The 14,295-nt window shown below is 36.5% G+C and overlaps 1 protein-coding gene across 2 annotated transcripts; it reads right to left on the bottom strand.

The window, feature by feature from the left end:
* Positions 1-222: 222 nt before the first annotated feature.
* Positions 223-13,455, bottom strand: LOC141427820 (dynein light chain Tctex-type protein 2B-like). Of its 2 annotated transcripts, none has more exons than XM_074087406.1 (5): positions 13,390-13,455; positions 12,720-12,848; positions 3,570-3,784; positions 2,282-2,428; positions 223-855 (listed from the first exon to the last, which is right to left on the bottom strand). In XM_074087406.1, exons 3-5 carry the CDS (start codon positions 3,771-3,773, stop codon positions 619-621), a joined length of 588 nt encoding a protein of 195 aa, XP_073943507.1. In that variant the 5' UTR covers positions 3,774-3,784; positions 12,720-12,848; positions 13,390-13,455; the 3' UTR covers positions 223-618. The 2 variants fall into 2 exon arrangements, with proteins under 2 accessions (XP_073943507.1, XP_073943508.1); XM_074087407.1 differs by having other exon boundaries at positions 3,570-3,775.
* Between the last annotated feature and the right edge of the window lie 840 nt (positions 13,456-14,295).

Raw genomic sequence — 14,295 nt, 5'->3', positions numbered from 1 at the left:
ACACGGGAAATGAAAAATTCATAATTATTGCATTTGTATTTGAATATTTAAACGGTTTTCAATCATTTCGTGTGAATGACAAAGAGATCGAATATCGTATCATTGTTTTAGCCACGTATAACTAAAGTGAAGAAAAAACACTAAAAAGTCGTAATAATTTTAATGTAAGTTATAAAATTACAACAAAATTAAATAATGTAAAATCAGTAAACTGAAATGCCTTTAAAAATACAACTATGCTATAATTATCATGATTATCAACAGAATAATTGAAAATATTTTCAACAGCCGTATAAGTTTTTTTAATCGAAATACTATATGGACTAGACTTTTCTAATGTATATGTGGTGATCGTTTAAAAATATTTATGCACTAGTCGTACTGTTGTTATATAATATTTTTGAGCAGTTTATTGTGCAGTTCTAGGAGATCTCAACTATATATAGGTACTACAGCGTAAATATCAAGGACAGCTAGGTATATCTACAACCGTTGTCCTTTAAATACTTAGGTAAAGTAAGATAAAGTAAGACTAGACAACAACATCCCAGAAAGAGGACATAAGAGGGGAGCTCGCTCTAAGTTGAATCATAGATTCTCTGAGAACGACAATTGAATTTAATCAAGATAGATCCCAAAAACAGTGACCTGTATAAAAGCAGTGGGAACATCTCTCTGCACGTTCACATATGCGTCGCGCTCGTGGTCCCACAAAAACGTGATTGCGTTATTATAGCATTGCGATCTTCGTTGCCCAATAGTGACTACTGAGATGAACCTGTACCGTTCGAAGTCCATCGTTTTGAGCTTACGCATGATCTCACCGGCCAGGCGGATCGCTAAAGCTGGAGAATCCTGGAAGAAATGTTGATGATAAATTTCATCACAGTTGACAATTCTTTGGGTCCACACTGCTCTATCAAAACGCCCAGTGCACCACCAGCCAAATATGTAGTCTACCACCCTAAAGTTGATAATCGTTTGCATATCATAAAACAATAATGCCAATAGACGTGTCTGTCAACTTGAAAATTCGACTTTAGTGACATATTCATTTGATAGGAACTTGTTTAAAAATTGATAGACCACTTATTTGGCTGATGGTACCACGACCAATGGAAAACTTCCACTCTATACGGTCACCTCAACGAAATGTATACTATCAAAAGATCCACTCTACTGAAACGTCTTATCTGTCACAAAGTCCACCAAATAAATAGGCCCACTCTAATATTTCCAGCAATCAAGCAATCACGCAAGCATCCCCGGTTTTTTCTGAAACTATAGTAGTCTTAGTTGGTAATAGTGAGCACTGCTGTCTACTATCACATCAGATCCCTCAGACTGAGTTTCCACCAGGGATGTGTGGGGATGCGTTGCGATGAATGTGTTTGTCATGAACCAAAAAACGCTTCACTTTCTTGTCCTAGCACAGTATAGTTCTAGTAGCAACAGCTGAAAGGAGCGAGGATAGGCACCTAAAGGAAGCGTTTCTATTGGTTCATGTCATGAGAGACATATTCCTCGCAACACATCCTCGCACATCACAGGTCCTATACTACAAAAATTCGAATTTCGTATCCTACACTGACGGTTATACCACAAAATAGATAGGTACAGAAATCAATATTAGTACAAGTGCGGTTTGAGCAACGCACACATAGACACTGCTCACGGACATGATATCTCGGACCGGTTGGAAAAAGTGCGAGCGCGAGTGCCATCCGCTTGAGACACGCGTCTATGAACCGTTTTGTGCAATAAAGAGAATGCGAATTTATTACAATTTTGAAAAAATAATCGTGCATTTCGCCTATGTCGATATTTTCTGTGCCAAATTTGTAATATAACAATGACATTAAAATTAAAATATTTTAGTTATTATTAATTTAAAGTTCCATTCTTCCCGTTTCATTCTCAACAATAAATCAAACAACTAGATACGAGTGCCACTACCACGACAATTTTTTGTGCATAAGCCATAGTTGACAACCCTAGAGCGATCGCCGAGCGTAGGTATGAAAAGTAAAGTAAATACATGTGATTGACTTCTGGTTATACTATTTAATACGAGAGTGAGAGGGACGGTACGGTACGATAGGTACGAACTTCAATTTTCGAATTTTGGAGTAGGCCCTCTGGTGGTAACGCAGCTTAAATCACCACGACACCCATGAAAAGAGATGGGTCCCTCCTATTCTAAAACCTATACTTTTTATAGGTATAAATATTACCTAATCTATACTATAGATTAATTGTATTGATAATAAAGCTACTATACCATAATGTTATATTTATGTCCTTCGAAGGACTCGTCCAACATTTCTTCGACGAGTTTCGTAACGTTGGCAATATGGAAAAAACGTCTTGGGTCCAGCTGGTACGTATTGAAGTACATGAGAGGAGGACGCTTGAACTCGATGCCAAGCTGAAAAAGGAAATTAGTGTAGAACCAACAAATTGTGGCTGCACGAAATGACGGTAATTATAACAAAAATATTCGTCACAAATACGAAACGAAAAATTAAAAGAGACAACAAAATTTAATACGAGTATTCATCACTATCACTTTTAAAATCATGACAGACATTGATGAGGAATGGTTTCATCTTCTGTTTTTGTCCTTTTCTTTATACTCTAGTATTTTCAATTTTGCTTATTGGACCAATTTTTAGGTTTGTTTTACATTGCTGATGTCAATGACAGGTCATACTCATTTTTATAATAATACTGAGCGACAAATGTAGTCCTCAAATGTATGCAGTAATAACTAGGTAATTTTGTATGTTAGAGTGGGCCAAATTTTGTGCCGCTGAGTATATTTATAAATGTTTGTATGACCAGCAAAAAATGGTCAAGGTACATAATTATTATTAGCCCACACAATGTTTCAGACTATCGCGGTCATTACTAATTTTATGATTTAAATTTGGGTTTTGTTATGCGTACCTTGATTTATTTTAATTTAGTTTTTTTCTTTTCTTGATCAAGGTACGCGGAACAAAACCCGAGTTTAAATCATAATATCATAACCCATTCTGTCAGTTAAGTAATTTGTTTTCATAGTTTTTTACTTCGAAAGGAAAAAAATAAGATTATGTTATTATCAATTGTAGTAGTATAATCTGCTAGCTCCTTCACACATCCCAGCGACGACCTCCATGGCCGGCGCCGCAGCAGCAACAGCGGAACAGCTCAAAAGGCGCAAATATGCAGCCCTTGGGGAGGGCTATATTTTTGCGCAGTTTGGTGTTGAGACCCTAGGGCCGTGGGGGCTAGGCGCCCGTGATATCGCGAAAGAGATATCCGCGCGCCTCATTGATGTTTCAAGTGACCAGAGGGCTGGCAGCTATTTCGGGCAAAGGTTTAGCCTTGCAATACAACACGGGAATGCCCAGCCTTCTCGGCACAATGAACAGCGACGGTGATCTAGGAGGGATTTTTTATTTATAGGTTAGGCTAGGTTATATATTTTTTGTACATAGTCATAATTATTAAATGTTTAATGTATTGTGTTTTATTGCTTATTGTTATAAATAAAAAATATCTCTTATGTCAAGTTAACTTACATTAGAGGTCCTCTCCACAGGCCTGATTCCCGGTACTCCAGTGAACCCGAAGGAAGGTCGCCGTACTTTCATCCTACTCATCGACCTCCCTGCTAGCTGGGCTTGAGATTTAAGCATCCCCGATTTTACTCCCAACGTGGATCGATTGCCAAGGTCGCCTTTGGAGCGGCTCAGGTCCATCTTGGATTTATGATCGTCACCCATTGCTGAGATTTCTCAAAAATGATAAAATTATAGAGTAATAGGAGAAAAATTCGTAATGTCAACAAAACAACGTCTTCTAGAGATTTCTGTTTGACAACGTCACCGTGGATACTAGAAGTCTGAAGTCCAGTTTAGACCATAAACGTAATTTGGGTTATTGCAGTAGGTTGTATCACAGCTCAACTCAGAACACGACACCATTCTGGAATCCTACCGTTTTATGCAAAAAATCGAAAGGATTGCAGAAAAAAACACAAAACAAATACGAAGAAAATTTTGACAGGAGGCGAAAGGAGGCTCACTGATTCAAAACGGGTCACGCTGTCATTTTGATTTTATCTCTTTCCCACATATAGCTTATGCCGTAAGGATCGGTTTCTTCACTCGCACCTCTATAAGTCAATTTAAGCTAGTAATATTTAGTTTATGGTTTAGACTTGCAAGGAAAATCGCGTAAGTTGTAGTTTGAAATAAATTAAGCGGCAAAAAAATATATTTACAGTGGGTCAAATTTTGTGCCGTTGAGTATACCTAGTTAATCGAGCTCCGTACTTACACAATTTTTGTTGCAGGTCTAAACTGGGTTTTAAACTTGTTTAAAAGAAGTAAGCGTATTATTGCATTTATTGTTTCTTATTTTAACGTTGTAAAGTGTATGTGTTCAAAACAGAATTGATAACTACTTATATATAAAGGACATTATTTCAGTTCTTTAGCCGCTTTATTTTTGTAGTCACTTTTTTATGAATGTAGAATTTAAATGACATTTTCGATTATTTATTAGACATCCTGTACTTCTACTAGATAAACTGTACCCTTAGTGTAAGTTTTCGGTTACAAAATACGTCTCGATCGCGTTGGCGTTAAAATCTCAATTTGTATGGAAAGACGAACATCGCAAACGCCTCTAGGCGCTGTTCGTGTTTCCATACAAATTGAGATTTTAACGCGAACGCGATCGAGACGTATTTTGTAACCGAAAACTTACACTAAGGGTACTACAGGAAACTATAAAAGAATCTTCCACCACGTCAATAAAAATGTGCGAACGAAAATCATAAGTACTGAATAAATTCTCGAAAAAAAAACAATACCTGTGATTCTGTGTCACAGTTTCATAGCTTACTATAGTTATAAAATCTTACTGACTGATCCATCGACGCACATCCAAAACTACGTACATCTAAAAAACTAAAATTGGACTAAATCTCCTTTTGAGCGAAATTGCTAAATAGGGAATTAACTTAGGTATTCTTCATTATTGAAAAAAAAAAGAAACCAGAGGGTCTAATTGCGCAACGTTTCTGATACGCGATGGGTTAGTCTCACTTCGTCTAAAAATCAACTGGTCTATGTAGCATGTGGTCTAAAAAGCAGCTGGTCTAAGTAGCCAGTGGTCTATAAGGCAACTGGTCTAAGTAGCAAGTGGTCTAAAAAGCAACTGGTCTAAGTAGCAAGTGGTCTATAAGAAAGCGGTCCAATTAGCAAGTGGTCTATAAAGCAGCTAGTCTAAGTAGCAAGTGGTCTATAAGGCAACTGGTCTAATTATCAAGTGGTCTATAAAGCAGCTGGTCTAAGTAGCAAGTAGTCTATAAAGCAGCTGGTCTAAGTAGATACTTGTTAGTTTTAATTCATTACTATTTTTTAATCATCTTACTATATTTTCATTAGTAACTAAGTAATTATTAATTTATATCATATTCATAATACATTATAATTCTGTAAATTTATTTTCCTCACAGTCGAAATGAAAAGTAGAATGTTTAACTCGGGTAAAATTAAGTAAGTACCCATTTTACCCTCGAACTATTTGCGCCAGAAATATCTCAGGTGGGATGGTTCACTTTCCACCCTGGTTATCAAACTAAAAACGAAAACTGCAGGATTTATTAGAAATCATATTTCGAGTAAAAGCTATCCTATCAGACTATCACACATAAGTAGGTATGCATGCCAGCAAGCAATCTAAAATTCAAACTTTATTACTTGTATCTTATTGTTTATTCCGCCTGCAGTTTGTTGTAAGTTAATTTAATTTTATCCCACAGGAACACTTTACCGGGATAAAAATATTCTATGTCCTATCCTAGAAGACACACACTGAAATTTTGCACCCACCTACCTGCGTGAAAATTTTTAGCAAATTCCGTTCAGCTTACGCGTGATTGTAACGAACAAACAAACTTTCGCATTTATAATATTAGTGTGAAGTCGTAATGAAGCCTACTCAAAAAGATTTCGTACGTATGGTAGTGAGTATAGTGAGACTAATTTGTGTTTAGACCACTTGCATTTTTGACGAGATGAGATTTAGACTAAAAACGTTTTAGACCAGTTGCATTTTAGACGAGTAGCGTTATAGACGAGTTGTATTTTTAGACCAGTTGCGTTTTAGGCGAAAAGCGTTTTAGACCAGCTTCCAGTTGCGTTTTAGACCACTTGCTACTTAGACCAGTTGCCTTATAGACCACTAGCTACTTAGACCAGCTGCTTTTTAGACCACATGCTACATAGACCAGCTGCTTTTTAGACCACATGCTACATAGACCAGTTGCTTTTTAGACGAAGTGAGACTAACCCGTTAAGCGGGTGCAATACAGCCTCAGCACGAGCATTAAGTCATCACAATACACAATCATCTTCAGATTTTAAATTTTAATAGAGGTATTAAATAACACAATGAAATTTTAATTACTTTTGTAATTTATTATTAACCCTTTGCTTTATTACTTTGGCTCGGAGTAATTAATCATTAACCATAAGCCTCTTTGTAGACTGAAATATAATTTATCGAAACCTTGCTCTTGTAATATAAGAATAATATTAAATATTCGCTAAAGATTTATATTTTGTTCAATAAAATATTTTATGCTTTGAACTCAAATAGTCTTGTTTCGTTATAAAAATATAATGAAAACTGAGAGCTTTGTTTATATTTTTATAAATAATATTCGTGGTTGTAGCACGGTTGTAGCATAATTAAATCTCTTTTCAGTCCGTCTTCAGATTTGTCGACTAAACTTTTGATTCAATGCACAATATATGTAGAGAGTAAATAGCCAAATAAAATTTAATTATAGTTGCATTTGTACCACTAAATATAAGTCAAGTGCATAGATAATTGTTTTTTTATGAAATCATAATTACTTTACATGGTAAAGATATACATGTTTTGACATATCTACGGTTTATCTACGAAAATATTAAAATATGTACCTACTATTCAGAATATCAGTTATCGTCTAATTTCGTAAACTTAGAAACCTCAATATTGAATATAATAATTAGTATTAAACACATTAATAATAGTTTTAACAGGTTATATTACTGTTACGATTTCAACTCGATGACTCTGAGTTTCTGAAAAATAGTGGTGACAGACTGACGCACAATAGGTACTTAATTATTTCGTAGTTTCACATACAGAAAATGGTTTACAAACCAAAATTCCTGAAATACCTAGGCTTAGATTCCTGCGCGGGAAACCAAAATTGCAAATGGCGTTATGTTAAAAAAATCAAAAAATCTGCTTTGCACGTCGACAAAGACATGCTTTTTCAGTCTCTTTCACTTGTTTCTGTGAGGCTTTGTCCTGGCTTTTTGTAGTAACACCCACACCCCACATGGGACTTTGTTAAACGAAACTGCCTTATTTTTTGGTCTGGATTGTTAGACTGGGGAGTTTTAAAACATGAAAACTCAAAACAGATTTAACTATTTTACCAACGTAAAGGAAGATCGTTTTATTTCGTCTCTACGTTTTTATATTTATTTTATTTATCATTTCGATAACTGAGGCACGGTAAATGGAGCCTTGACTTGTGTGTATTTGTTTCTTTATCACGCTAACAGTTGCACTATGGTTCTGTTTATTAAAAAATATATGCAAATTCACTAGTTCTCCACAAACAAAGTCGCGTGCTAAGCTAACAAACAAATCTACAAATACAGTTTATTTCCATCAAACTATAAAAAAACAATTTAGCAGACTCGTAATTCTGCAACGATTTGCATTTACCTCTGACATCACAATATCTTACATAAGAGAGCGTCGACTCGGGGTTCAGATCAGCTGCACTACATTGGGTCGCCGACCCTGAACAAGGGACGAAGCCCTTTGCTGCAGATTGCACTAAGTTATGTCATGTTTCCAACTTAGTAGGTATTTCTGAGAGAATACCGCTGTTAATAATTTCGAGTATGTATTTAAATACACTGTTTTAGGCAGTACTTTTTCTTTTTTGGAGAGAGCATTGACGGCGCATAGGTATGAATGAAGCAAATTTGAGTTAGAAAATATTACATGAGACTCTCAAAGATCTTAACTGTCTCCATTTTTTTTTAATGTTTATTTTTAATATGCTTCTATTAAAATAAAGTGCAATTGTTCGGCGACTATATTTTTTTAAGCGTGTATTTGAATTATCCAATTTATATACATAAAATTCAAAGTCCTGACTGACTGACTGTTATATCAACGCACAGCACAAAACGCTGAAGCTGAACGCTTGAAAAAACTACGAAGGGATTTTTCGAAATTCCTACGGGATAGGAAATAAATGGGATTACATTTTCACTTTAAAATGGCTCTATTTCCGTAACTACAATTATAAGAGACTTCAAGTTTGGCATGCAAGTAAACTGCTAAAAACCGTTTTCAGGATTTTCCGAAATTCCCACGTGATGGGGAATAAATGGGATCTGTATTTTTATTTTCAATTAATGACCCTATTTCCGTAACTATAATTATTAGGGGGCTTCAAATTTGGCACGCAAGTAGGTAAAACAATTTTCTGAATTTATCCAAATTCTCACGGGTTAGGGAATAAATGGAATTTATATTTTCGCTTGAAAGTGGCCCTAACTCCGTAATTATAAATATTAGAGACTTCAAGTTTGGCACGCAGGTAGATAATACTAAGAGGTAACAAAATATTTCAAAGATTTTCCGAAAATCCCACGGGATAAAACAAATAAAGAGGATTTTATAGGTATTCCAACTGAATCAGAAAACGAACAAGCTAAAGTAATAACACTGGGGTCTGAAGATGGCAAACTGATGTAAATCTGATAACAATACAATAATTTAGCAGTGACATCCTGCTCATTCTGTCCAGGATCGTCTCCATGGAAAGGAACTCCTCAAAAGTTGATGGCACACACAAAAGACTTTACATGATTGTTCAATTTCAATGACAATGCGTTTATATGATACATGTCACCTGATGCTGCAGCCAGGGTCGACTGCTGATGACGGAACTCCTCAAGGGCTGATAGCACAGATTCGAAAATTTGCGAACTGCCACAATTACTTTGTTCACCCGCAACCTTTATGATAGCTACGAAATGATGCATGAAATGTGTGTTCATGCAGTTCCTCCGCCTCCACTCTGTAAAAACAAATCACACAAATCTAGCACCACCACCACATCACACTGACGCGTTTCTAATTCAACCAGAACTCATCTTCAGAGCAACACACAACCATTTTATATTCAAAGTCTATTGCATTGTTAATTTCAGTATCGATAACATCAATAAAAAGCGGTTGCTCTCTTCTATATATAATATGTCAATAGCCGCACGCAAAATTCCGAGCCCTACTAATAACCTACAGATTTACAAATCTAAACCAATAATAAAGATAAAAGATTTGATTTTGTGTTTGTTTCTTTGTTATACATAAACCACTACTTTCAAACTGAAAATGACATTGGCCAAATATTTACTTAAACGTAATTAACTTGGGTAAGTATTTATACTTTTTTTATTACAAAAGATCCGAGACACGACGTCAACAAGTCAAGAATTAATTATATTCGCGAGTCATAGGAATGGACTCCAATTTAGCCGCTATCGGTCAGATCTCAGTGCCACCCAGTACCCAGTGCTTGGGGGTGAACAGTCGTTTAACTGACCTATAACCGAGAGAGCGTTGACGTAGGGCTCTCATAGAGTACGACTTACTCGTAACAAAACTAGTTAAGCAGGAACGAAAAAAAACTTACAATGACAAGACTTGTTAACCCCGACCCAATAAGAGGGGTGTTATAAGTTTGACGCCAATGTCTGTCTATATATCTGTCTGTGGTCATAGACGAAGATTTGACTTTATGTACTAGAGCATAAAAAGTAATTTTATGTCGCCTAGATCCAGCATAAATACCAACTTTACGAGCATGAGAAGTGAAAAATATTTTTAGTAGACACCTACAATAATTTTTGCTGGCTGTATTTTTTATTGACTATACCTACTTGGATTGTTATCCAAATTACATTTCGTACCTACTAAATTTTAAGTAGCCGCCATCAACCGTCGAGTTCCGTCTTGTGGAGACAATCTCAGTCGGACTGCCACAATTGCAAAACCAAATTTCAGCTAAATCGGATACCTACTAGGAAACGGTCCAAGATTGAGATTGGTTTTTTGGAGTCTTTTTGTATTTTTTATCTCAACTCCAAATTTTGTTACTTTATCTATGTTTTTTAGCCCTCATCGAGAAACTTTCAAACATTCCATTGGAATGGAACTAACCGCTCACCCGGACAAGAGATGTCGCTATTAAGCAATCAAATTAAGATTGGCAGCACGGAATGCTGAGGACCTGGGTTCGATTCCCAGCGCTGGTCTTTTTCTGGTTTTTCTGCGCATCTATGTTTCAGTTTGTATTTTCGATATGGGTCCAAAATTGCTTTACCAATTTTTCAACCACAACTTAAAAACTTACAAACGAATTATTATACTAAGCCTACACCAGTGTCCCACTACTGTGCAAAGTGGGTAAAGGCCTCCCCTCTTGACTTCCACGTCTCGCTATCCAAAGCTATATATGGCCACGCGCTTAGTTCCGCGTCAGGTCATCTCGCCATCTCCTCCTCGACCTGCCTAAAGCCGCGTTCACATTACTTATTATCTATCGTGGTGTGTCGTGACGCATAAGAACGGTATCAGTTTCATATATTTTATATAGTTGCGTTCACTCTGAAGCAGTGTGTTGTACGGGCTTGTGTTGTGTCGCATCACAAGCTATAGAGAAAGAGAGAGAGCGACAGAAAGCATCATATAACTTCAGTGCCGGTCATACGGTACGCCACAAACAAACGAATGGTGCAAGTTAAATCAAATCTTGTAAAAAAAATATCGCCGAGAAAAACTCGAAACTGTAGTCAGCACGTCCCTAAAACTAAACGAACGTTGACGCAACTCAATCACTCACATCTATCTAATACGACGAAACAAAATGCAGTTGCATTCCATGCTTGGGAGGGCGCTGAACTGTTCAGACAAGCTTGGTCTCGGTTCAGTTCTCATGCTGGCGAGTAATTTGGAGAACGGTCGACTCCGAATGCAGTCTTGTTTAGGAGGATTGAATCGAAATGGGTCATTATTTTGGAAATAGCTGCTGGAGGGAAAGATAAGGACTTGAAATACATTCTATGATTAAACTGACAAGCAGCAGTTGGAGTTAATTTGTTGAAAGTCACAACGCTAGTTTCAGTATGGAAATATGACGTCATTAGCTTATGTTATAATGTTTTTTTAATTTTGTTGACTGGAACTTCATCTGCATAAAATTCATGTATAGAAAGAGTATAGGTCTCTTTTGTATACTCTATGCCCTTCTCAAAATTTTAAACTACCTCCATAATAAATTTCATATAAGCGTGAAGAGGTAGCTAACCTAACCAACAAAAATTTGGAAAACCCCCGACTTTGTCACTTCAAATTTCAATATCTTAAAAACGGCTGAACTGATTTTGATAAAACATGACTTAGACTTACGGTGAAGGAAAACATCGTGAGGAAACCTGCACAACAAACCTGCGAAGCAATTCAACGGTGTGTGTGAAGTTCCCAATCCGCACTGGGCCCGCGTGGGAACTACTGCCCAAGCCTTCTCATTCCGAGAGGAGGCCTGTGCCCTGCAGTGGGACGTATATAGGCTGGGATGATGATGATGATGACTTAGACCATCGCTAGAATACCTGCTTTCAATTAAAAAAACCGCATTCAAATCGATCCACCCGTTTAAGAGCTGCGGTGCCACAGACAGACAGAAAGACACACACACAGTCACACAGACACACATAGCGGTCAAACTTATAACACCCCTCTTTTTGTGTCGGGGGTTAAAAAGAGACAGAATGGCAGACAGAGTTAGTTTCGGACATATTTTTTTGCTCGATTTCCGTAAACGATAAAAGAACATTAAATTTGTCAGGTCAAATTTATTCTCGATACCTACTACTGTTTGTTGAAGTCCGGAGTACGTTTTTATGGAGAGAAATATTGTATAATTCCTGCGGGAAGCGATAAATTAATTCTTCGCGGACGAAGTCGCGGGGAAAAGCTATTTTATTACATAAATGATGATCATAGCAACGCTCCTAGGAGTTAGTTAACTATTCAATTAGATTTTCAATTATAACCAGAAATCCCTCCAACCATTACGTAGCTACGTCCCTATAAAAATATTAAAACTCTTGGTTGCTTAGCATCTTAGTATGTATGTAAAAATAATGATTTATTCATAATTGTAATGGTGTTAGTATTCTGTAAAGATTAACCCCCGACGGAAAAAGAGGGGTGTTATAAGTTTGATAAACAGAGCAAATGTTGAAGTTTCATACATTTTAAGATCTTCATCACAACATTTAATGCAATAAAGAGTTTGAGTTTGATGCCAATGTCTGTCTATCTGACTGAAGCAGTGTAGCTCTCAAACGGGTCCGATTTCAATGTGTTTTTTTTGCACGACCCAGCAGGAGTGGGAGAATAGTCGTCTACCTCACCTACATACTATGGGTTTCAATCCCTGCTGCTGGCTCGTGCTGAGTCACCGAAAAACAAAAGCTTGTCGACCAAGAGGCAACCCTAACCCTCGCCTCATCTCATGAACTTCAAGGATTACGTGATGGTTCTCTAGAGTAAATATAGAATACTACCTCACGGTGACGCAAGTTCAGGGTTAACGACACGCCCCGCCCTGAACCCGAGATGCAGCTGCAAGTGCATTCAACTATGTACGCTAATGAAGGTTGCTGCGGTCTTTTCTGAGGTAGCTTTTAATTATTCTGCAATGAAAAGTTAGACAAATTGCTACTCTAAAATGATGTCTTTGTAATTATTATAATTAGTATTTTCCTTATTTTGTTTGTTTTGTTTAAGTAAGTACTTTGTAATTTTCTCTCCATATAGTCACCGGCATCAATGTTTTACACAACGAAGCGAGCATAAATATCTAATATGACTCTATTTCTTTATTTCTCTGTTTTCGGTGAAGGAAAACATCGTGTGGAAAGTTGCACAATCCTCCCAATTCGCACTGGGCCCTCGTGGGAACTATGGCCCAAGCCCTCTTATTCTGAGAGGAGGCCTGTGCCAGGTAGTGGGACGTTATATAGGTTGGGATGACGACTCTATTATTATTCGCACGTGTCAGATATTTTTGCACGCTCCCCAGTGGCAGATATTACTAAATGCAGGTGACTATACTTACCTGTTTTCTGTATCGCTTTTTATTGTACTCGTTGTTTTCAATCAAAAGTATTTTTTAAACATGAAACTACCGTGAGACTCACTCATATTTAATAAAATAAACTCCGGATAACTCACGTCTTAAATCGAGTTTAACCGACATGTTTCGGGCTAACTCGTAGCCCTTCCTCTAGTAGCAACGCGACACGGCGGCTGCTGCCAAACGCGCGCTCAATTTGCCTGATGCAAACCGCAAATAATATATATCTTACGAGTATTATGGTTCCATGTAGTTTATGTGTTTCTAAGAAATTATAAACGGTGACAAACACAATACAATGAATATAACAAATCGATTTAAACTTTCAAGTATAAATTGAACACAGTTAGTCTAGGAGCCGGTAGTCATTTTAGAGTAAGTATTTGAGGCAGCTTAAAAAATTACACAATGCTTCCTATGTGTTTATATTAATTATGAAAACAGACCAGGCTGAGCAGTAGGAATTTATTTATTAGTAATGAAAAGTAATTAACCGACCCGTTACTTGTATATCTTGCACTCTCGATCATTTGGCAGGTAGTATATAAGAGAAAACTGAGCTAGTTTTGTAAATATGTATATTAGGAACCAAAAATATTCTTTTAAAATCTCAAAATGTTTAAAATACTTTCCTTTTTTTAATGCATTTTTGAAAGCAGTCATCTAAGTTATATAAGTACCTAACTTAATTATCAGGCTTGTTTATATTTAAAGGCATTAAAAAAATAATTTGTCAAAATTATAAAGAATAAAATATCAAAGAATGGGTATACGAGGATGCTACCCCCTCCAGTTAGGTCTAGGTTTTGTCTTTGTATATTATATTAGGTATGTATATCATAAAGAAAAAAATGTACAACTTTCTCTTTACCTCTAATATATATTCTAAAATGTTTACTAGCTCTTGGATCAAGTGATTTCACATCGAATGCTTTGAATTATTCTGTCGTTTTCAGATTTGTCCCGAGAAACGCTTTATTGAACAACTCTGTACCAAAAAAAAC

This window comes from Choristoneura fumiferana, chromosome 5 (genome assembly GCF_025370935.1).
Source record: "Choristoneura fumiferana chromosome 5, NRCan_CFum_1, whole genome shotgun sequence".
Taxonomy (NCBI): Eukaryota; Metazoa; Arthropoda; class Insecta; order Lepidoptera; family Tortricidae; genus Choristoneura; species Choristoneura fumiferana.
The sequence above is the reverse complement of the archived record's forward strand: the minus strand, read 5'-3'. Positions and strand labels throughout refer to the sequence as shown.

Excerpts from the sequence above, each read along its gene's own strand:
- LOC141427820 (XM_074087406.1), bottom strand. The coding sequence starts at position 3,773 with ATGGGTGACGATCATAAATCCAAGATGGACCTGAGCCGCTCCAAAGGC. Across the intron at positions 2,429-3,569 it reads CTGTGGAGAGGACCTCTAAT|CTTGGCATCGAGTTCAAGCG; the intron begins GTAAGTTAACTT and ends TTCCTTTTTCAG. Across the intron at positions 856-2,281 it reads GACATAAATATAACATTATG|GATTCTCCAGCTTTAGCGAT; the intron begins GTATAGTAGCTT and ends CATTTCTTCCAG.